Genomic DNA, 22921 nt, shown 5'->3' with positions numbered 1-22921 from the left:
TTAGACAATTTTTACTAGCACTGTCTGAAACGTTCCCATTTTTCGATGATCAATCCTAACCTATGCCACAGTTCAATGCCTGCTCTGTTAGGTCTACAGTACAATTTGCAAGACCACATTGTAAAACAGATTGCTGAAGAACCCTAACTTAAAATACATTATTTAGGTTTCTTTGTGAATGATTTAATTGATTTGGTTTAAAGCAAGGTCACAAGAACAACTGCTCAGGAACAACTGAGGGACAATTAACGCAGCGCACAGAAGGGAAATAAAAAAAAGGGAAAGGATTCTTTACCAAGTAGTAAAATAAATGCAGCATTGAACATACCACCAATGTAACTGCTTGTATCACTTCCAAAGTAACTTACAAAACTAAAGAAAGCCAAAGCAGAAATTAAAGGGAGGATATTACCACTTCGCTCAATGCCCAGACTGCAATTCCAGACTACAGCTCCAACACATTTGATTACAGTCATGTCCAGGTTCAGTCAAGAGCGATAACAATCCACATGTGTTATTCCGGCTTACAGATTTTCATAACATAGGATTTATGTATGTCAATATATGCATTTTATGTAAGCTTTAGCCTCTGAAGCAGTTACACAACATAGCTTGATTCTGTCCTGCTGGCTTACAGGGGATATTTTCCTCCAAAGTATCAGCAATATGTGTACGGTTAATTAAGCAGTAGCATTATGATAGCAGTTAACAAATTTAGTTCACTCTCTGTATAGAAAATGGTTCTACCTACACATACCCAAAGTACATCAGCACAGCTGACAGCTTGGAATAGGAAATTACTTTTACAGAAAAACTTAAAATTTGATATCATAACAGAGTAATACCTGTATTAATTTAGACAATGGATGCTGAGAGTATAATCTAAAACACAGAGGGGATTTTTAAGGAAGAGTTGCACACATTTCCAAATCGGAGACCTCTTCCATGAAGGCAATCTTAAGTGTTTAGGGTTTGCCTAAGAAGATCTATAGTCACATGCTGATAAGCATCTTGACCAATTAATAACTAGAAGATGTGGGAAGAGAATACTTTTATATAAAGGTATTTTTCCATCCCTCTCTGAAATGTATCTAAATTTAGGTTGTATAGGCAATTTTCCCTTCATTTTTACTTCTAACCTGAGTTGGTGCTAAGGGGCAGTTTCAGGGTACCTAGTAAACCCCAAGGGATTCCATTCCTTCCTGAGTGGCAGTCCTCAAAAATCAGGAAATTACAGCCTTATCTGAAGAGACTGACACCCAAAGGCAATTCTCAAGGGTTAGGCAGACTCTCCTGAAAGTTGATAATGTGATATGTTGATGTTTGTTTATTTGTTTAAAAAACAGGTTTGTTTTTGAGTAGGGCAGGCAAATGGCTCCCTGCTATATAGCAAGATAGGAGGGTTAACTCTTGGAGTCTAAGAATCTCCCAGCAAAATTAAACAATCACCTTGGCACAATTTCTCCAACTGTAAACCATGAGTGTCAACCAAAGGAGGCTGCAGAGAGACAAAGAAAACACTGGGCTTTTTGTTTATTTATTTTTGTGTGAGAAATGGAGGGAGGAATTGTTTGGGAAGATAATACAAAAGTATCCTAATTATTTGAAAAGTTCTTGTATAAATTTCAAGAATAACTATGAGATACACACACTTTAAATCTGGGCTCCTTTAAGGCTACAATGCCTCTAAGTTCCAGCAATAGTCTATGTCAATAAAATTCATCTCTTCTTCAGTCTGTACATTCACAATACATAAAATAGTACTAGCCCTATTAAATTAATATTTTTGACAAACTAAGGGAACTAGACAACAAGCAGTAATTGCTAAGACACAAATGCATACACAAGTCTCATGTAATTACATTGTCCAAGTTTCTCACCTCTGTGAAGTGATTTGATTCAGGGAAACACACAAGGCAGAGATGCTGTGTCATCTTACAAAGACAAATGAAAACACAAATATGTAATTTATGGTTTTATACCGAATCTATAAAAAGTGTGTTCTTAAGGTCAGTGCCCTCAGTTTGTTGTAGCATGCAGCATTCTAGTAGATATACTGTCAAATTTTTTTTTGAGTAGTTGAAACAGTTATGATCTACAACATCCATCCCAACAACATTTCAGAGATGGCAGAAGGTGCTATTTCTTTACAGCCTCAGTTCACAGTTACAGGGTATTAGCTGAAGATGCTAACAGACTCGGGTTTGCACTAACAGATCAGGCTGTGAACAGCAGCAGCTTCAAGCTGGACACAGTGGACTTTCTCTTACTCCAGCAGAGGACCAGGGAGGATGACTACAGACGACGATCCCCCAGGAGGACTATGCAAGGTCCATCTGCATGATCTGCTTTACGACAAACACCTACCATTTATAAAGAAATCCAAGACTCGAAAAAGGGGGAGATAAAGAACCAGCAAAAATAGAAATGTCCACAGAAACATTCACTAGGCATTGTAACCTTGTTACCAATGAGAAAGAGAGACAACAGACATCATTTCAGGAGCCTCAAAAACATTAAAGCAACCCACACACATACACACACACAGCCAAATATTTTTTGTGCCACATCAGTGATTTGGTTTTCAAAACACACAGTGACTCCCTCAAAGGTAACATTAACAGCTGTACACCTCTAATGTCATGGATATTGTCTCTGAAACTGCTGTTGGGAGAGACCTGGCCTGCCAGAAAGTTGTGCTGGGACAGTAACAAGAGGAATACTTCTTCCAGACATCTCAGGAACCTGCCAAAGGCATCCACCACTCAGGCAGAGGTAGTATATTGCCATCTGCATGGCTAATGCTGAATCAGAAAACTGGTAGGAAGAAAAGTGTCATCAAACATGCCAAAGACGGCACTGAATATTTCACAGCTGAACTGTTTTATATACCAACCAAATTCTTGCTGCCAAAAATACATAAGAACAGTGTCATCTTTTCCATGAACTGTTACTGTGAGGAAGGCAATCTTCCTGATAGAAATAATAGCAAAATATATATATTTTTCTGAGATTGCAGAGATCTTTTAAATACTGCATTTTTGGTAGCAAATTCCAAAAGTTCCAGAAATTATTCCGAAAGTTAATTTTTTAAATTATTGCTTTTTAATCATTATTATTTCTGCTATGACTATAGTCATTAACTTTTGCTTACCTACACTTAAATATGACACTTGGGAGGAGGAGCCTGAGAAAACATACTTTCACATTGAAGGGAATCACCAGATGTGAAAAAATGGGAAACCCAGACTTTAAACATTTCTTTGCCCATACAGAATTGCATAAAGACACATGCCTACTTAGTGGGAAAACTCACTGTGGTATAAAATATCCAGCATATTCAAAATCCAACAGAACTGCATACACACCTGCATGTAAAAATCTTTTTGTGACCACCCACCTACCATTACACTATCAAATCATATCAGCTCTGTAAAGAGAATAGTACTTAACTCTTAAATTTTCTTCTCCACAATGAAGCGCTGGAAATATATTGTATTCCACAAAGTTAACATAGCAGTGCTGGACAGCAATTCAAAAAGAAATCATCACTTTTCAAAATGTAAAATGTAAATTTTGGAAAAGATTAGTTGATTACTGATAATCTTAAACATTTACACAAAACTCATTCACACAGTCAAAACTTGTTCTTTAGTGGTTAAATTACTGCAGGAATTTTGGTACATAAACTTTTTACAAATTAAGTATTGTTTTACGCATCCCAAATGTGTTAGTCATAAACATTAGCAGAGGAATACAAATCACAACTTTTTAATAACACTGCAGTAATACTGAACTTGTTCATCTGAACTTATTTAGCTTGTTTTTCCTTCATGACTGGATAAAGCAGACTGCAGAATTGTGTGCAGTGCCAGGTCTTGGCTCCATCAGTCGCTCATTAAACAAGATCTGGAATTTAGCATTGGATTGAATGCACAAGGGAACTCATGTGAAGCTGCTCATATATCATTGATAGCCCTGCTGCTAACACAGAGTTTATCCAAGACTGTACATTTTTCATTGACATGAACAAAGCTGTTCTCCATCGTCTGTTTTTGACGTCAGTGGACAACTACCCACTAACAGTATCTGTCATTGCAAAATGCTTGGAATTTCCTCACTTATAAAAGCTGGAAAGTTTCAAGTACCGACCTTTTACTTAAAAAAATGGTACATATTATTAGACTTTAAGAATTAGAATATTTTGTGATAATTAAATTAGGACATTTTCATTCTCACTGAATATTTTTCTCTAATAACTTAAGAATTCAAACATAAACAGCATCACTGACTGTAAGGAATGGATGTTCAAAAATCTCATTTTTCTTTTCTGTTTCTAAAAAATATGGTCTCAAATGCATGCAAAATCCTTAACATATAAGCACCACAGTGAAGTACTTAGATTTTTCACATTAAGTGGATACTACAATCATGCAAGTAGGATAAATATTGAGTGATACCTAGTATTTAGTAAAAATGTCTCAACCCTCTAGCATAAGACTGGCTATTTACATTCACTGCCTCTTTCCTACGCTTCCTTTATTCTTACAACTGAAATGCCCCATACTGAATAAAGTCACTCTGGTTGAGGCTCCCTCTGGAGCTCAGAATTATCTCCTAAGAACATGCAATGCTGCTTCTAAGCAAGGTCTCCACAAGCTACTTGGGTAGCCTTCATAGCTCTTGTGAGCCTAGGAACATAATAACCGATTGGATATACACAATTCAGACATTCATCTGGACAAACATAAGTATTCTACTCAAATCCTCCATCCAAGTTATCAGAAGCATGGGCTTCTGGAGACTTTCATACTGATAATGATGCATTTAGACCTTGCTCTAAAAACCAAGCTGTTGCTTCACTAACACATCACTTGCTTCTGACCCCTCTGATTGGGTTGAAAGCAAACAAATACATCAACAGAAAAACAGCACAACATTAGTACAATAGAATGGAAAGTCCCCTTGTCCAGTGCATTAAGACAGTATCAGCTATTACCCCAGAGATAGATACTCATGTTTAAAAATCCACTTTTAATCTACAGATCTCTGGATCTACTAACTCGAGCCTCCCAACTTCTAACATGTTTTCATTCTCCTTCTCATGGAAACCCCCTTTCATAGAGAACAGCTCTTTCAGCTTTGTTTTTCAGGATATGAATTGATGTATTACTTCCATACAATACATCTATGTCAGTCATAAAAATAAACACATTTATCTTACTGTAAAAGACAGATCACGTTACTGTGTTTATCAGATATACCCCACATCCAAAATATCAAATATCTACTGCTTCAGGTGGTTGTGATGTATCACAGAAAGGGCACAAATGGATTGTTCTCCTCTTGGAATCAAAGCTTCTTAAGTCTGTATTTTTCCAATTATGTCCTAATAACTTACAGAATGTATCTACCTATTAATAATTATTCATTGATTCAATTATTCCTTTGATTACAAGTAAGTGGTATTATTTTGATTTTCTATATCCTAGATGAAAGAACACAAATAATACTAATGGCTTAATCTCCTTAGTTCCATAGATATATAATAGGATACATTGAGCAGCTCTAAAGATACAATTTTCTTTCTTCATATGAGATGAAAAACTTCAAAAAAAATTTTCTTAATCAGAAAAATGAACAAAATCCTTATTAGCAGTCTGTTAAAATGGATAAAGCAATAACAGCATTAAGGAAATAATATAAAAAACTTGTTAGAGACAACTTTCCATTCACAAAAAATACACGTATTCTTGTTCTTCAGAACTCATGGTTTTTGAAGGCATTGTACTAGGAAAGGTATATTCTAACAAAAAATATAAACAGTTGCAAGAAATGTGCAACTGCTTCAGCTTCTTCTGAAAAGAACTTCAATTTTCACAACTGCATGATCTCTGAGAAGCAATTCCAAGCAGACGATCTGATCTGATCTGTGGCTCCAAGGCTGTTCCCATATGTACTTTAGAAATAGCGACCACACTGGCTTTACAACTCTTAAGTTTTGCAGAATTTTATCTTCTGACCGAGCCTCTTCCCTCTTATCAGGATTCTTCCACTCTGCTATTATAACATCTTCAAAGAAAGAATGTAAAAACAGAGCTAACTTCCTTTCGATGGGAGGGATTTGCCTGCTGATTTCTTTCCCATCTATTTTTTTTTTTTAACACACACACACACATATAAAATGTATGTATGTATATATATGTATAAATACTTACGTTTAACAAAGGAAGATGGCAAGTATAAATTGGTTTTGTCCAACTGATCAATCCGCTGTTCAGAGAAGCTGCCTCTCTCAGTGGAACAAGTAGCGAAACTGACTTTATGCAGAAGATACTTCTCCCATGTCTTTTAATTTGTGCTTGTATTTTACTTTTATGGAATGAGAAAATTTGAAAGAATATAGGTTCTTTCCCTCTTACCCAGCAGCAGTAGGTCATTTCTGCATTTCATTAATATATGGATCCCAAGGTACTACTTTGACACGATCTTTTTTGTGACAGTGAGGTATTCTGTAACAGTGTTCTTAAATGCCTCCCTTGACTGGTGAGAGCAACAGCAATAAAAACTCTGAATCCTCATCAAATGGAGGACAAACCTTTTTAACACCACTCACACTAGTTCAAAACATCTCTTTTGTGTTAGCTCCCTGTGTTGGTATTCTTACTGCTCACCAAGATTATGTAAAATCATGGTGCAATGCAAAACTCACAGTAACACTTTTATCGTAAGTCCTGTTGATGAGCCAACAAAACAGCCTAAGGCATATCCAGGATAATTCTAAATGAGCAGAGTACATAAGTCCACAAAGCTAGATTGCTTCCCATAAACAAGCATGTTTAGAGCTTGCTTGGGTATTTCTACACCAAAAAGGTCCACCTTAAAGGACTTAAGGCACAAGGTTTCATTACTGCACATCAGCTATCTGTAGTAATGTTTTGTCTGTGCTCTTACTTGGCAGTAAATGTACAATAGTTTGAGCTCATTTAAATTTCTTTCACTGAGGAAAGACTGAATCTGGTGTAAGACAGGCATAAATCGAAAACTCCACACGAAATACTTTCACGAGGCACTGGAAAACTTTCAAAGCTAAGTCATTATGATTCTCACTGTTTCACAGGTAAGAGAAACCAAAGCACAGCTTTCAGATTGCTTTCTGATGTCACAGAGTTAAAAGTGTTTTATGTACTAACCATACTGCGTTCCTAAAATTAACATTTTGTACACAGAGAAGTTGCACTAATAGTGGCTACCCAGTCAAGGACCTTGTCTTCTGCAGCGCTCTATGGCCACTATGTCTGCAGATAATATAAGCATAGAACATAAACAAAGTGTTTTTTTTCCCCCTGCATACTGCCCTAGTCCTTCAGCTATGAGCAGCTTGGGAACCTTCTGAAAGACAGATTTCATACCAGCCCATCATGTTTAATAGCTATGGATGGACCTATGAGCCTGTCCAAACCAACAATTCCCAAATTGTGATCTGCAGTTTGCATGGCTACTGCCAATAACTATATGAATATCAACACGCTTTAACTGAAGAAATACATATAAAATGCTTTGAAGTTGCTAGGTATAGTGGCAAGGGAAAAGAATTCTAGTCTTCACCATTTTCCAGCCCTGTTGTCAGCTGTTAAGAATCCTGAAGTCTTTAAAATACCAAGTCTTATCACTCTCTGTTAGGTATAATAAATTATATGCTATCATTTTTACAATCAAACAAACAAAATAAAACAACAGGCAAGTTGAAGCCATAGAATGGCCCCCAGTGGAACAGAGAGACCTTTGCTCTCTGTCTTTCACACATCTTTGAAGTATCACACAGACTTCATTTTTTGCTGGATACATATTTGTGCAAAGTGAATAGAGTTAGTAATCAATTTAATTACACTCAGTAATAAGCTTTTCCTTTTCCTGCTGTTAAAAACACTTAACGATCCAGAAGAAGTTTGTAAAAATTACTAGGCGTTCATTTAAAATCTTAAGCCAAGAAATTGCTCAGGTGTTGCAAAGACAACAAAAAGCAAGCCTGTACAGGCAGGAGCAGGCAGCGCTGAGTTCTTTTGCCTCCTGGGTTCCAAGCTGGCCAGACACAAGCCAGTTCCAGCCCAAAATGTGCAACTGCTTTAGCGTGACCAAGCCTTTATTTAGGTACATTCAGGTATTTAGGCTTTATTTAGGTACACTGCTGCAATAATACATCTATACAGCTTCAAGATCAGAGCAGGCTTGCAGCAGACCGCTCTGAGGATAGGAAGCTGAGGTCTTTCCTCCACTGGACAGGATGGTTTGAAAATGTTAATCAGCCTATCCAAGTCATTTTCCTTATAGCCAAGGAAAATGAAATCCCTTTCATTCAAGAATGTAAATATGTACCCCAGACACTATACGCTGATCTAAAGAAAAACATCCAATTACAGGGCTCAGTCCTGCATATTCTTATTCAAACATTCAAGCTCCTCAGAAGTCACTGGGACCAGTCTCAGGGGGAATGTCCACGCTGATAAGATTCTTATAACTGGCTTCCTAACACTATTCAAAAAAAATTTTTTTACTTAAGTAAATTACTATTGTGTTCAAATGCTGAAGTAGCATGAGATTCTGTATGTAAAATATATGAACAAATTGCTAAACACTGCTTCCCAAAGTATTTAAGAAAGTATATTCTGCCAGAGACATTTCACATACCAAGTTATACACTGAGTTCACAACACATACAGATGTAAATTCAAAAGCAGAGTCTGATATTACAAAGGCTCCAAATGATGCACTCAAACTTTGCTCATTAATGCTGTCGCATACCGAAGCCAGCAACCTGCATATCTGCTACCTTACTTGCTTGTTCAACAGCCTGGTCAGAAAGCCCAAAGCACATACCTACAGAACATCATTCTAGAGTGTAATTTGGAAGATATCTGAAAATTCTACCCTACGGATGTGAGTTGACAGCAGCAGAAGCAGTCCACCTTCAGCTCACCCCATCTCACCCCACTGTGCCTCACGCCACAGGTTTCTCAAAATAGACAATGATGATGTGTGTCCCAAGTACACTCGGGTGATTTAAGGATTAAGTATCTGCTCTTGCATCTACTTCTTTTTTTGTTCTCCTTTTTTTTCTACGATTGATGGTATAAATAAGATATGTAAAAGTGCTTATTTTACCAGAAGTTCTATCTAAATAGCTTTTGATGTTTACAGACACTTCTTTGACCTATTCACTAGTTGAAACTGGGCAAGGCAGGGGGTGTTTATTAAGAAATTACCAACTTTCCCTACAAGCCACAGCTTTCCTCTATCATGACAATTCTGCCTTAAAAAAAACACCAAACAAACCAAAAGGCACAAATGTACTTGGGTCAATGTCCACAGACTTGCCAGTTGCCTATCTTCTAACAAGCTGAGTCCGAAAGCTGCTGTGCTGGAAATCCTTACTAGCATTGCAGAAGTGACTGTCACAATTCAAGCAGTAATTCTAGTATCGTTTCAAGAACTTCTTATAATGGCCACGTGCATTGTTAAAGACAAAGTTAAATAACTTTAATATTTCCCCTTCATTTTAAGAAGTACTATGTTTGAAAAATACATATTTACATTATTTTTTCCAATTTACCAGATGTGCATATTGAAATATAGTACAATATTGTTTATTATAAGACACAACCAAATAAGTCTTATCACAGCTCCACCGATTATAGTCATCCTACGTCCCGGTTAGATTTGGTTCATTTGTTTTTATAGTAGTCACATGCTTAATTTGACAGGAAAACATTCTATCATAAACAGTATTTGTTTTTAACGACAGAAGTGCAAATTCAATACAGAGTAACAGAAATTACATTTCAGCAACTCAGAACTCTCAAGTAAACGTTTAACAGAATAGAACCTTGGAAATTCAATAGAGGAAACTTCCACTAAGTATACAAGTCAAATTTCTAATTACTGTAAACTGAAAGTGCCAAATAATAATCTAAAACCAACTAAAAAAAATCCCAACAGGTTTAATGTAAAATGAAGTTGGGCTGGATATTGTTAATTTTGTCAAGTGAGCAAAGAGACAATTGGCATCAAGATAATTCCAAAATGATAGAAAATGGGACTAGAGATGAGATATAATGAAATTTTGCTATTTTTCACTAATGTCTTCATAAAGCAGCCTTGAGAGCCACACAGATCAGGAGAGCAACACTGACAGCTCGGACATGTTCCATGCAGAAACATTCTGGTTTTATGAAATAACCCTTTGCTTACATGAAAAATGCATGCTACTAAAATAAAAATTTTCAGCTATGAAAATTTCTTAAAATATTTCAGTGTATACGCACACACACACATATATGTAACGTTTATGTCCAGATAACTTATAACTTTTTTTAAACAACTGAAAATAGTACACTCGTACTATTGATATTATTGCATCAATACAGAGATGTATCTTCCGTGAGCAAACACAGAATAACCTAAAAAGCAGTCTAAGTAACTGTTCAGTTAAAAAAAAAAAAAAAAGGTTAACTCGTACACTAACTGAAACAGTTTTTTGCTGTACAGAAATCTTTGTGTAAGCCAAGCCCTACAAAGAAAGATACAGTACTATAAAAGCAATGCCTAGTGGTTTAGAAACAACAGAGGAAACTTGAACTGGGATGAAAGTCAGTAGGAGGGAGAAACAAAAAGAAAATGGAAACAAAAGATCAAATATAAAGCATGGAAAGAGAAAAGAAACAAGAGAATAAACATAAGCACCTGGAGGAAGAAGAGAAAAAAAGTGACTTATTTCATATCAGACTTCATTCAGCAGCATTTCTCTTAGCTACTGATCTATTTACATTTGAATTATCATTAGTTGCATCTCTAGCCACAATAAACCACGGATTAAGTATCTTCCCTTAGTTTTTGAATCACCTCCAAAACCAGTTAAATATCATTTTAGAAGGGAGAGATTACAAATTGCAGAACACAGAAAAGACTTGCAGCTATCAATTAAGATGAAAAATAGATATGGACCTTGCAGAATAAGAAAAAGTATTTTGCAAAAGGGTACAGTAAAAAAATTAAAGGCAGTTTTCTACTGCAGTTACAGGCTAAAACTCAGACAATGCAGTGCTAAAAAATATTAGAAGAAAATTCTCTGTCTTATAATTTGGGTGGGGAAGAGAGAAAAGAGGAGTAATAGCCCTGCTTCAAAGTGTTCCTGAATTTTTATAATGACCAAACCTTCCCATCTACAGCCACACAACTGTCAGCTGCTTTACCAGAAATCTCATCACTTTGTGCTACCCCTTAAGACCAGGAAAGTAATCCAATCCAGAAAAATCACAAATCTAGACCAAATGTTTTGAACAATTCCAGAAAACATTCAACAAGGGGCACTGAAGAGGGATTTCGGGAAGTGAAGACAGTGACAGCAGCAGCAATGGTGAAACCATACAAAAGGTGTTTACTAATTCCTTAAGAGTAGTGTGGATCTCTCATTTCTTCTTTTTTCCTGTTTTTAAGCTGCACATTATCTTTGCTGAATGCTAAACAGTTAATACAGACTTTTCTTCTGAAACATTATACCCAAACTAGAGACAACAGATGAGCATTCCTGAACTACTTTGCTACCAGAAAGTATGCACTTTATTGGCCTTATCATTGATAAGACATCACTCATGCCATTCTATCACTCTAAACATGAAAATATTAAGTGAAAACAAAACTGAAGCCCTGGGCAGCACTAGAGGCATTATGCTATATGTTTAGTTGTTATCCAAATTATCGCCAAGATACCCGCCAAAGTCTCCCAAGCTGCCAGAGATAGATCACCATAAGAGAGCCCTGGGTTTTTTTTCCCCTCAAGGTCTTTTCTGCAACACCATAACAAGCAGTCTACAGCAAGTATGACCAGTTCTCTGTACTTACCACGGAGGATAGATATGGATGATATCCTGTGGCCCACTCTTCAGGTGAGCTGCTGTCTCTCTTGCAAAGAGGACTTTGAGTATTGGTTCTACTGTACTGGTGACATCTTTGGAGGCAATCGCAGTAGACTGTTGCAGTTGCTGACAGATGGCAACTTGCATTGTACACTCCTCAAACACTTCTAAGATCTTCACAATTAGGACACCAGATTTATCTGCAAGTTTAAAAATGAGAAGAAGAAATACAAAATTTGGGTGAGGGAAAAGAAATTCTGACACGCTGAAGATTTGCATCCCTCTACTCTGCCCCCTGCACATCTGTCTCACCTGCAAAAAAGCTATATATGAAGTAGAATGCATCACCACACTGAAAGACTTATGTTAAAGTTTTCAGGTTGGATTTTTTTTTTCTTTATGGATACTATGAACTGTGGAAGACAAAAGTGTACCTGCATGCCCTCCAAATAGTGATGAAATCACAAAGTTGTTAAAAAAGCTGAATTCCCCCATCACGTTTGAATTTTTTAATCTCACAACTCATTCATCGTGTTCCCACTCTCTTTAATCAGATACTGCACAAACCAAATTTACTTAAAAACAGAAAAAATGCACCATATTTAAGGTGAAGCTGTGTCTACCCTCCCCAACTTTCGCCAAAACAACAGGTGTCAGGGACCAAGTGAAAAGAGTACCTGTTAGGTACAAAGAATCTAAATTCTGAGGATTCACATTTAGGGACAAACGTGGAGAAAGAAGGAATAAGACAGATACATGGTCTAAAAACAATTATCGCAAAACTAATCAGCCATTTCATCACTAGGTGTCCATTTAACAATCACGAATTGCATTCAGGATATAGAGGGCTCTCTTGTTTTAAAGCAACATTAACTAATGCCAACATTCCCGCAATTTGATTCTAAGCACTTTTTTCTGTGCTGAATAAGTAACAACTTTGCACTGAAGCAAAATTACTCCTAGCTCCCTTTGCAGTCTGCCCAGGGCAGTATCTCCTCAGGCAGACTGGGGCAACCCTAACTCTGCCCCTATTCAGTAATATCTATTCCCTTTCTCCCCTAGCCCTGCTCAGAATGCACTCTGGTCACTGAGGAGAGTGTTATCATTTTCCACCCACTAAATCCTACTGTCAGTTAGCAGGGAAAGATTAGCCTAACAACAGGGGCAACAGAGCCCCGAATCTACCAATTCCGATTCATGAGTTGTGTTGGGAAAAACAGAATATTCCAAGAAAAACAGCTGATATAAATTATTGTCTTCCCACAGCAAAGAAAAAGCAGGGAAGGAACTGTGAACTTGGTTCTGGAACTTAGGAGTGGAGCTGTGTTAGTTATTTGTTTGTTTATTTTTAAGGCCCATTTCACAATTGTAAATGCATTTCCTTTGGAAAATAAATCAAAATATTTTAGTTTCAGTTTATGAGAAACTTCAAAAAAAAAATCAAAAAACCAAAAAAACAACCCTACGGTCAAGAAACACAAACCAAAGAAACTGGGGCCTAAAACTTTTCAGGTTTATTAAATAAAGTTTAATCCTACAAAAAAAGAAAATATTTTGTCTCTGTTTTATATTCTCCAGTCTTTATTACATTTTATAATAAAACTGAAATAAAGTCATTTTGAAACACCAAACTGAAATGTTCTTGAAACCACTTTTATTTCAACCAAGCTTTTATCACATGCAACATGCTTCTGCAAAGCACTCTGTTTTCCATGACCTGGTATTTTCCAATGGGGTAAAGGTTCCACCAGAAAGTCCACCATCTGATGTACATGAGCCTTTTCTGTCCAAACCATTACAGCTTGGCCTCATTTTCCAGATCTGTGAAGTAGTGGCAAGAGAACTGAACCTTTCTACCAAGTTCTCTGAGATCTAATGATGAAGAGCAATAGACACCACTGCTATTACTCCTCATCACTGTCACCTTCTTAGAGAAGGTTGCAGCATTGCAAAAATACTCCAAAATACTCCAAATACTCACTACACTGGTTAAGGTCTGCTTATGTGCAAACTTCTGCTAAGTGTGAGCATGGACTAGTTTTATATACCTAAAAGCAAGGATTTAGAATATTCACACTTGAATTATATTTTGCCTGACTAGCTGCAGTTGTGGTCCTCTGTCAACCCCAAGTCATCTGGCATGCATAAACAAATTCTCCCAACCACAAAAATTCTCAGCCTTCAAAGCAACTGAACATTTACCTTTCCCCTCTAGACAGAGTTTGGATTTTCATTCACTTTAAAAAACAAGTCAAAAAAAAATCAACTTCAATTCTGAAACACAGTTCTCAATAGTTTAAAATATATATCGAGAGAGACACAACTCATGAGAGAGGCTGTTCCTCACTTTTGAGCTATGCATTTCTTCTGTATAAAATTTCTTACTGGTCAGCACCATATATTCTGGTCAGTTGAAGCACCTTGAAGAAATGACTGTAAAACAGAATGATGGCCTGATAACATTTATCTTTAAAATACACAATTGTGAAACAGTTAAAAATCAGGGGGAAATAAAGAATTACATTTATATGAAGGCTTCTAAAAGACATTGGAGAAAAAACTCTACCAATGCACCAGATTCTCTTGTAATCTGGTCTTAAAGTTGCCCCAAACACTGGGAGTTGATACTAAATGGAGCAGAATGCTTTTACCATTAAAAGCAGCACAATTTCAACAACTATCCAAGTCTAAAACTTGGCACACATACACATTCTACAGAACCACAATCTATTTGTTTATTTAGATGCACAGAGATAGTTTAATTTAATTACTCAGAAATTATTATTACTGCTGATGATAGAATGCTCTCTCAAACAACATGAAAAAGCACTTTGGATTTCTGGCATGTGATGAAACACCAAAGTTCAGAACATAGCTTTATGTTTAATTCATTTGGCTCTTGCATTGTTATGCCAATCAAAAATAAATCAAACATATGCGGCTGCACATAGAAGGGAGAATTTGTGGGTGAGGAGATAGGCTGGATCACTGCAATTTCTACAGCTTCCAGAGAAGTTTGCTTGTTTGTTCATTCCTGTGAAGAGGTTACTTTAAGGTTTTGCAATGTTCTCTCTCACCCTTGGATAATTCACGGAAGTTCTTGCTTGGTTGCTGAAGTCTTTATTCAATTCACTTCATCTGCAAAGCAGAACTACAACCTAAGAAAAGCAAGACTACAAATGTGAAAGTTTCATGGAAATAGCCACTAATTTTAACCAAAGAAGAATACCTTACAGCAATATGTATGAAAGCCTGAATATAAAGGTTAAAAAAGGATCAGGCAATAACTGTGGTGCACAATTTCATAATTGGCTTAGCCAATCTAAGAACATGTTGCTCCTAAAAGGACAATCCTGACTATCCCTACACTGCATATTTCTACTATGTCCCATTCTACTGTCTAAAGTCCTCACAAATTTCTTTCTTCAAGGTTAGTTTTTAATGAAATCAATGAGCTAATCCAGTTAATTGCAAAGGCACCAAAGCATAAGAGCAGACACTAGCAAGAGGAAGGAACAAATGACAAAAGGATAGCAGGTGGACCAAGGGAGGACTTCTCTTTTCAGTGACAGCCCAACCAGACTCTATTAAGCCAGTTTCAAAACTGTACTTGAGAGAGCATATTTGCAAAACTGTGATTCAATTACTTCTTTTCCCTTATGGTGCCCAGGTTGGATTGTCCTCAGGAAGCTCCTTCAGCTCCCAGGAAGGACAGGCAAGATGAAGAGAAGTCACTGAACACAGACACCAGTTGTTAAAAGTGTACAGCCTACAGACACATTTCATACGATAAGCATACTTATGTTCCAAAACTCTTGGCCAGAGTCTTTCTTTTTTTTATGTGTTTTGAGCCTCATAATATCCACCTTGGATGCATACCACACTGAGGTGATGAAAACATGGGCCAGAGCATATCTAGTGCTATCTTTCAACCACAGAATCTAGGCATAACCTTATATAGGGGAGGCACTCTGAGAAAGACAGAAGGAAAAATAATTTCAAGTACCTATGGACCACTCACTTTAGTTTTCTAACTTGAAGGTAACCTTTCCTCTACCACTGAATGACAAATCCCCATACATACTCACAGACAGTGAGCATATAATTGTCTATATGCATTCAGGAATCTTTCATTCAAACAGCAATTTGAGGACAGCTAGCAAAGTTCTGCTTTGGTGCCAGGCACCTTTGCAACAGTGCAATGTTTGAGGAAAATAAAGATAGAAATACAGATAGCTGCCTGACCAGCATCAGATGTGGGCACATTTCTGAGCAAAGCCCTGGCACAGTCTGCGGTCCCGGCAGCAGGGGGCTGCTGCAGCTTGGCTGTTCTGGAACACACCCTGGCATGGACAGCTGCCCCTTTCAGCACCTTCTAATAGTGTTCACACAGAGACAGCTGGAAAATCACAGAAAATATCCCTTGACACATAGAGATTCAAAGATCATTTGAAGTATCTGGTCCCGAGAATATAAAAAGAGAGAGCTTACTCACAACAGGGGCATAAAGTATAGTTTCAATCCCTGATACACAAGGCTTGGGATGCAGAAAATGGAGAGCGAAGGGCACTGAAAATCTTCTGATGGAGAGTGAACTTTGGAGAGGAATTTGGCACTCACAAAATGCATCCTCTAAACAGCACCATTTAAAAGGAGGGGAAATAAGCTATCAAGGCTTGTATCCCTCCTTTGCTCCTGACAGAATTTTCAGTAAGAAGAAACACCGCAAGATGCCCCAACAAGCTCACTACTAGCAATTCCAAAGGCTGGTCCCAGGAGGGCTGGAGTACAAACACTAGGGTACCAGTGAGGAGCTGGGTCAGTTTCCATCCATAAAGGTCACAGAACACTTGCAGAACACTTTGCTGCGGTAAGTACTAACTACTAGAAGGTGACAGATGGAAATCATTGCTAGATGGACTGTGACCAAACACATGAATTTCTCTGGTGCTAACAAGTGGTCCAGAACAACTGGAACCAGGAGGAGAGGCTGACCGGTGGGCACAACCAGACACTCAACCAGGTGAGTATCTCTGGTGAAGCCTTTGTACTATTGACAAGAACTTCCCTCACTGCCCGGGCAAGAGATGAGAACCACTGACAAGAGCCATCCAGTATTGCTGCCACAAGAGGACTGGACAGGCAGACTCAGCACAGCCAAGCCCTTCATCAGCAAGCACAGGAGAAAGTGCTGTGTGCTCAGGCACCTCAAAGACAGATGAAAAAATCCTGAGTCAAACCTAGGCAAATGAGACATCAACATCTCACTGTCACTTTTATCAGAACCTTTGAAATCACAGGGAAAGGTCTTTTTGGCAACAGCAATAACAGAACAAATCTGACAAAGATCTTGGGCACCATTCCTGAAAAAGAAAGTCTGACACATCACAATTATGTGATCAGAGCAGGTCTGTATTCTATGTATGGGTTCAAAACAAAAACAAAAAAGCCCAGTAACTTTCTGGTAGGAAAAAAAAAAGTGTTCAAAACTACTAAATACATAGACACTACTTCTGGTTCAGAAAGTCCCTGAGCCAGAGCTTTTTGGAAGTTGGGAGAATATTCCAGGGAAATGTCATCATGCATTAGTCCTGTTACAATTTTTCCTAGGTATTCTAGTAGCTCTCGTCACTGCCAGAAACAGGATCCTAAGCTAGATAGACTTTTGGTCTGACCACCTAAGCATGTCTGCTCTTATGTCCCCAGTCAATTATTTAATTCCACATGACCTCTGGGATGTTGGTCTCTCTCTCCAACTTGCAACCCAGACAAAGCAGCTCAGTTCTTCAACTAAGATATTTCGACTGTGTGGGAGATGAATAAGCAAATCTCATACTTAGTGCACCAATCAATTCCTCTAGTCAATTCCTTTAATTTCTGTTTATTATTTCAGTACATGGAGTGATGCTACCCTTCATTATGTAGCATGACTCCAAAATTCATGTGTTGACACAATACTTTGCAGTTGTTCCACATTACCCTGGATTCTAGGATGGAAAGAAGTTTCCTGTTCCTCTGGAGATCATGGACCCTGAAATCTTGAGTCTTTTAAAAACTTCCGCACAACTCTGGAGTTTCTGACAGTGTAGAGGACCTTCTACATCTTCAGACCTAACAAAGTGGCTCCACAGCAGATGCATGTATTTAAGGCACAGAGCCACATCAACACTGAATGGTACACCATCCTGAAGGATGCATTGGCCATGACAAGGGCAGTCTAGGAGCAATTGATGAAAGCCAGTCTATCCTTTAACTCTGAACAACCAAAAAGCAGTTTGGAAAGAAGAAAAGAAAAAACACTGAGGTGTACAATCTCACAAAAATGTTCAAACATTCTGGTTTCAGTCCTTGAAATAAAACTCTCAAGTTTGCTTTAGTAACTCCATAACTACCAACGAGGAAGGCAACTGAGGAAGAAATACAGAAACAATGATCTCTTGGGGACTGGATAATTCCTGTTTTGCTTGCTACACTGCAACAGGAAGCTGAACACACTGCAAGCACAGGATCCATGGGACTTGAAATGATGCAGGGCAATGCATCAGATACCAAGATATCATTAAGACTCCATGTGGGTTTCACCTCACTCAAGTGAATTCTACTGAAATGCCACTGTTCAAGCGCTCCAAAAGAGCACCAGGAGTCTTGAATAGAAAGACCTCACAGGGACCAAACTCTCTTTAGAATAGAATGAAGCACTCCAGTAGTGGAGTAGTCCCTAAAAGACCTACAGGATGAGGAAAAATGCTTCAGGACAAAGTGGAGTATGCAACATCCCCCAGGTCCTGAAGAGAAAGACAGGATGGGGGGGGGGTAATTTAGCACGTCCTGTATGATTGAAGCATGTTACCTAGGATACCCAATGCCTCTCTGTGCAGCTTAGCTCAAGTTGGTTATGGATCTGAGAGAAACACAGTAGATAGAGGTTCCAACACTAGACGTTCTTCATAAGTGATGGCAACATGTCTTGTTACGAATGCTTGTAGAGAAATCCTGCCTCTCTAGGTACAAGGAGAGAAGGACTCTTGTCTCCACAGAAGTAAACTGTACTGATTTTTGCTTACATCTATGCATTTCGCAGTGACAAGAAGTAGTAGTTTAAAAAAAACAAACAAAAAACCCCACACAACTACTTGCATCAAAGAAGAGAAAAGTTGGATTACTGCTGAATTCCCATTCCAGAGCTCTCAATGAAGAGGGACAGGCTACCTCTGTTAATGCCAAGAAAACTGAGGAAACAATAGTTATGATCACAACTGTCTCAGGGTCCTTTTCTTAATCTCAATCACTGGGACTAGCACTGGGAAACCACACCCAAGAACTCCAGAGAGCCAAGGCTGCTGCAAGTAGCCAACAGGCATCAGCAAGATCAGACCAAAGGCAAGCAGGCTCTGTGGTGTATTTCAGTGATTACTTCTGCAGTTTGGATTCTCCCTTCTTCTGTAAGAATTTAAAAATCTTGCAATGGCCAGGGAATGCATCTCACCCAGAACACTGAAAGATGTGATATGCTCATCTTCAGACTGAATGTAACAATCATACATGACACCAGGTAAAAATAAACATACAGAGAGGCCACAGTACCAATGGTGAAAATGGTGAATTACAAGCACACAGTACAGAGCTTACAAGCAAGGAAGAAAACTGAAATCAGAAAAATGCCAAGCAGTGTACAGCTCTGCTCCACTGAGCATTTTGAAAAATAAATACGTAAATATGCCCACATGTGGGCATGCAGAAGAACAGGGTGGAAACTATTATTACTGCAATAGAAAAAGTCTCCAATAGTAAAGAGCATGTACACCTACTGGTAAAAAAGTGTATGTGTACTATCATGCAAAGAGAGAATGGCAAAATAACAGTCACAGAAAGGAATGTTTTGCAAGCTCTCCTCATGCACAAGAGTTACACCAGTCCGTAAGTCACAGGGATGAAAAAAATCAAGTAAACAGAGTAAGACACAAAAGGAAGAATACTTCAACACATTCCAAGTCAATAAAAATGATACTCATTCAAGTACAGTCTTCCCAAAAATCAAGACAAATTCATATGAAAACCCAAGGGATTGGGAGGAGGATGAGATTGCTTTAAGTCATGATATTCTTTGAAAAAAACACTAACAAATATTTGTTGTGTGCAAAGGCAGTCAGGACAACCTGTATTTGTTCTTACCAGCTAAACAGTCACAATGCATGATTCTTGATCTTTATGGTATCTGAATGACACGGGAGAAGGACAGATGCTTTTAACAAAAATTACTGTTACTTTTGCTCAAAGAACTATCAAATACAGAAATCATATATACAAACTGCAGTTTAGAAGCAAATTTGTACTGTATCTGACATACACTTAGTTGACTTCTAAAGAATATGCCTGAAAGAAGTTAAATGATACTTTTAGTTAAATAGCAAATTCTTTAGAAATATGAACTACATGAAATACATGTGTTAGATTCTCAAATTTCTACTAGTCCTAGCTAAAAGCTCTCATAAAATAACGTTGCCCATTGAAAGTACAAAGAACCTCGTGCAATTCATTTTGTGAATAGTATTCACTATACTAAGAATAAAAGTTAATTTCTGCATTTGATTCTGATGGATTGATCAGATAAAAAACACAGAAGTATAAAGTAAACAAAAAGTCCCACATTATGCCTTGTTTAATAAAGCAAGCTAGCAATACACTTTCAAATTTGCCCCTCAGTTATTTTTTCAACAGCATTATTTTATCTCAAAGTCCCAATTGTCTAATGTGGGTTCCAAAACTGTGCAATACTAGACACCTCCTGGAACAGCACTTACTATCTGCAGTGGAATAATAGCCAATTATTTCATTCTCAAGTGTAAAAAATATAAAATGTCAAATGACTGGCATAAACAAAAGAAAAGTGTTCTTTTGCTTGGCATCCTATTTTTGTTCTTCCTTCTCCCTCATGTAAAAGATTCCAGGCACAGGTATAACAAACTCAGCAGCTAGGTATATACCAAGCTGATCCTTCCAGTCCAAAGTCAGTGTTTAAAACCAGAAGGCAGCATGGAGATTCTGACATTTTCACAGCCTGTACAAACACATCTGGTTGCTATTCTGATCTATACATATTGTTATTCTTCCTGGGCTGGTAACTTCTGAAGCCATTCAAAAAGATTTTTCTCAAAAATACACCAAGTCTTGCAGGCATGATGGCTGCTTGCCACATCTACATTCATTTAAAAGAGGCCGCTGAATTTGGCCCTACTTTAAACATTATACATTCTTTATAAGAACATATGTAAGCTACTTAAAGTGACTGTGCATGTCATTATTGTTGCTCATAAGAAAACAAAAACAATACAAAGAATTCTTGTTTGAAAAGAGAGGCTTACATTTGATTCTGCTCCCCAATGCTGTAACAGGTTCAGACATTTGGCTAGCAAAAAAATGACAAACAGAAATTTGGCCACTTGCCGTTTCTCTAATTTATAGTATTAACTCTTAAATAATATACAAAACAAACTATGAAGAACTAAGATAATATGCAATAGCTAGCAAAGCTCAGACTTTTATATTTATAGAAGAATTTGGCAAGGTGAGCTGGAACGATGTCAAGGACTATCCTTTTTTTCTTCATCCACCCAGATAAATTTGTGCACGTCTCACCTCATTCAAGTTGCTAAAATCCTTTCTCCCCCCTCAACTAATCAGTGAAACTGAAAGGGGGGGAGTCATTGTTTATGTCCTCTTTTGCAAGCTTTTCAGCCTTCCTGAAAATGTGCTGTTATGTGCATAACCCTGTCCCCATCTTCAAGGCTCTTTAGGGCTTTGCCCTCCTCCCTTCATGTGCTCAGTTGCTTCACTAACTTGAAGAATTGTTGCCCCTTGAAGGCCACCTCCCCCAAGGGGAAGGAGCATGGGGTAAGGGGCAGTTTGGAAGTGAACATCAACATCTTGGGTTTGTTATCAATTTATTGCTCAAATTCAATTATAATCCATAAAATGTTCATTCTAAATCTTAATCTCACCCCAACCCACGTGTCTTAAAGGCACTGATACTGTATAAATAGAGTTAGGTATACCAAATATCTCACAGGAGATTACAAATGCTAAAGAATACTTAAAATACAGAAGTATATTAAAGAACTGCCTTAATAATAACTGCAAGAAAAACAAACTACAGAAAATAAAATGTATAAAAAGTAAAATTTCAGAAGTTCCTTTTAAAAAGAATCTACACCAGTTTGCGCCAAATATTTTTTGTATCCTCTCCCATAGACAGGAGAGTTGTCTGATGTAACTTAGAAGAGCACTGTTTTTTACTTCTGCATCATGCAATCGCCATATAACCAGCAGATGTTGACAGGAAAAAGGGTTTTGGGTTTTTTTTCCTCCCTCTCTCTCTCAACTGTCCAGATCTCCTCTTTGCCCAAACAGGAAACTTCACAGGGAAGTTACAGCGCTGAATAGAAAGAAAAAAGTTTGCAAATGGTCTAAAAGCCCTTGCACACAGTACTCTAACCATCTGCTCGACTGATCACAGTTACTATTATGGGGACTATATATCCTTCAGCCTCCCTTTTATATATTGTGAGGAAAAAAATTGTTCTGGATTTGTGGAGAAGATCCTGACATCAGTCTGTTAGATCTGGACCCCGGTGACCATCAAACTAACACTGTGAAGTGTGGGCAAGCTTCAGTGTTGTCTCTTTTCAGGCCTTTGGCTGACAGGGCAGCCAGGGTGCATTCAGGGTGTATACAACTGTCAGCTTGGTTACAGAAGTGGAATTACCAACTGGGAAGAACCCAATTAAGTTGAAGTGCTATATTTTGTTTTCCCTGCTTTATGATATCCCCAACTCCATATTTGTCTAAGGTTTCAGGAGGATCACCACCACTCTCTCTCACCCTGCAAAACACACAGTCCTAATTAGTGTCTATTCCGACCTGGAAATAGGCTGCCGAATGTAACATTGCAAAATTTTCCAATGGAGAAAGCACAAATTATTCTTTGTCCTATGCTCCATATGTTCTTATAA

General features: G+C 37.8%; 1 protein-coding gene across 7 annotated transcripts in view; it reads right to left on the bottom strand.

Moving 5' to 3' along the window:
- Window positions 1–22921, bottom strand: part of SPIDR (scaffold protein involved in DNA repair) — a 216169-nt gene that overhangs the window by 118999 nt on the left and 74249 nt on the right. For all 7 annotated transcript variants that reach the window (XM_067290441.1, XM_067290440.1, XM_067290438.1 and 4 more), the window contains exon 8: window positions 11899–12112. In XM_067290441.1, the coding sequence (XP_067146542.1) occupies window positions 11899–12112 (214 nt within the window). The remainder of the gene's footprint in view (window positions 1–11898; window positions 12113–22921) is intronic.

Source organism: Apteryx mantelli, chromosome 2 (assembly GCF_036417845.1).
Source record: "Apteryx mantelli isolate bAptMan1 chromosome 2, bAptMan1.hap1, whole genome shotgun sequence".
Lineage (NCBI taxonomy): Eukaryota > Metazoa > Chordata > Aves > Apterygiformes > Apterygidae > Apteryx > Apteryx mantelli.
Note: the sequence above shows the minus strand (reverse complement) of the source record. Positions and strands in the feature narration are given on the sequence as shown.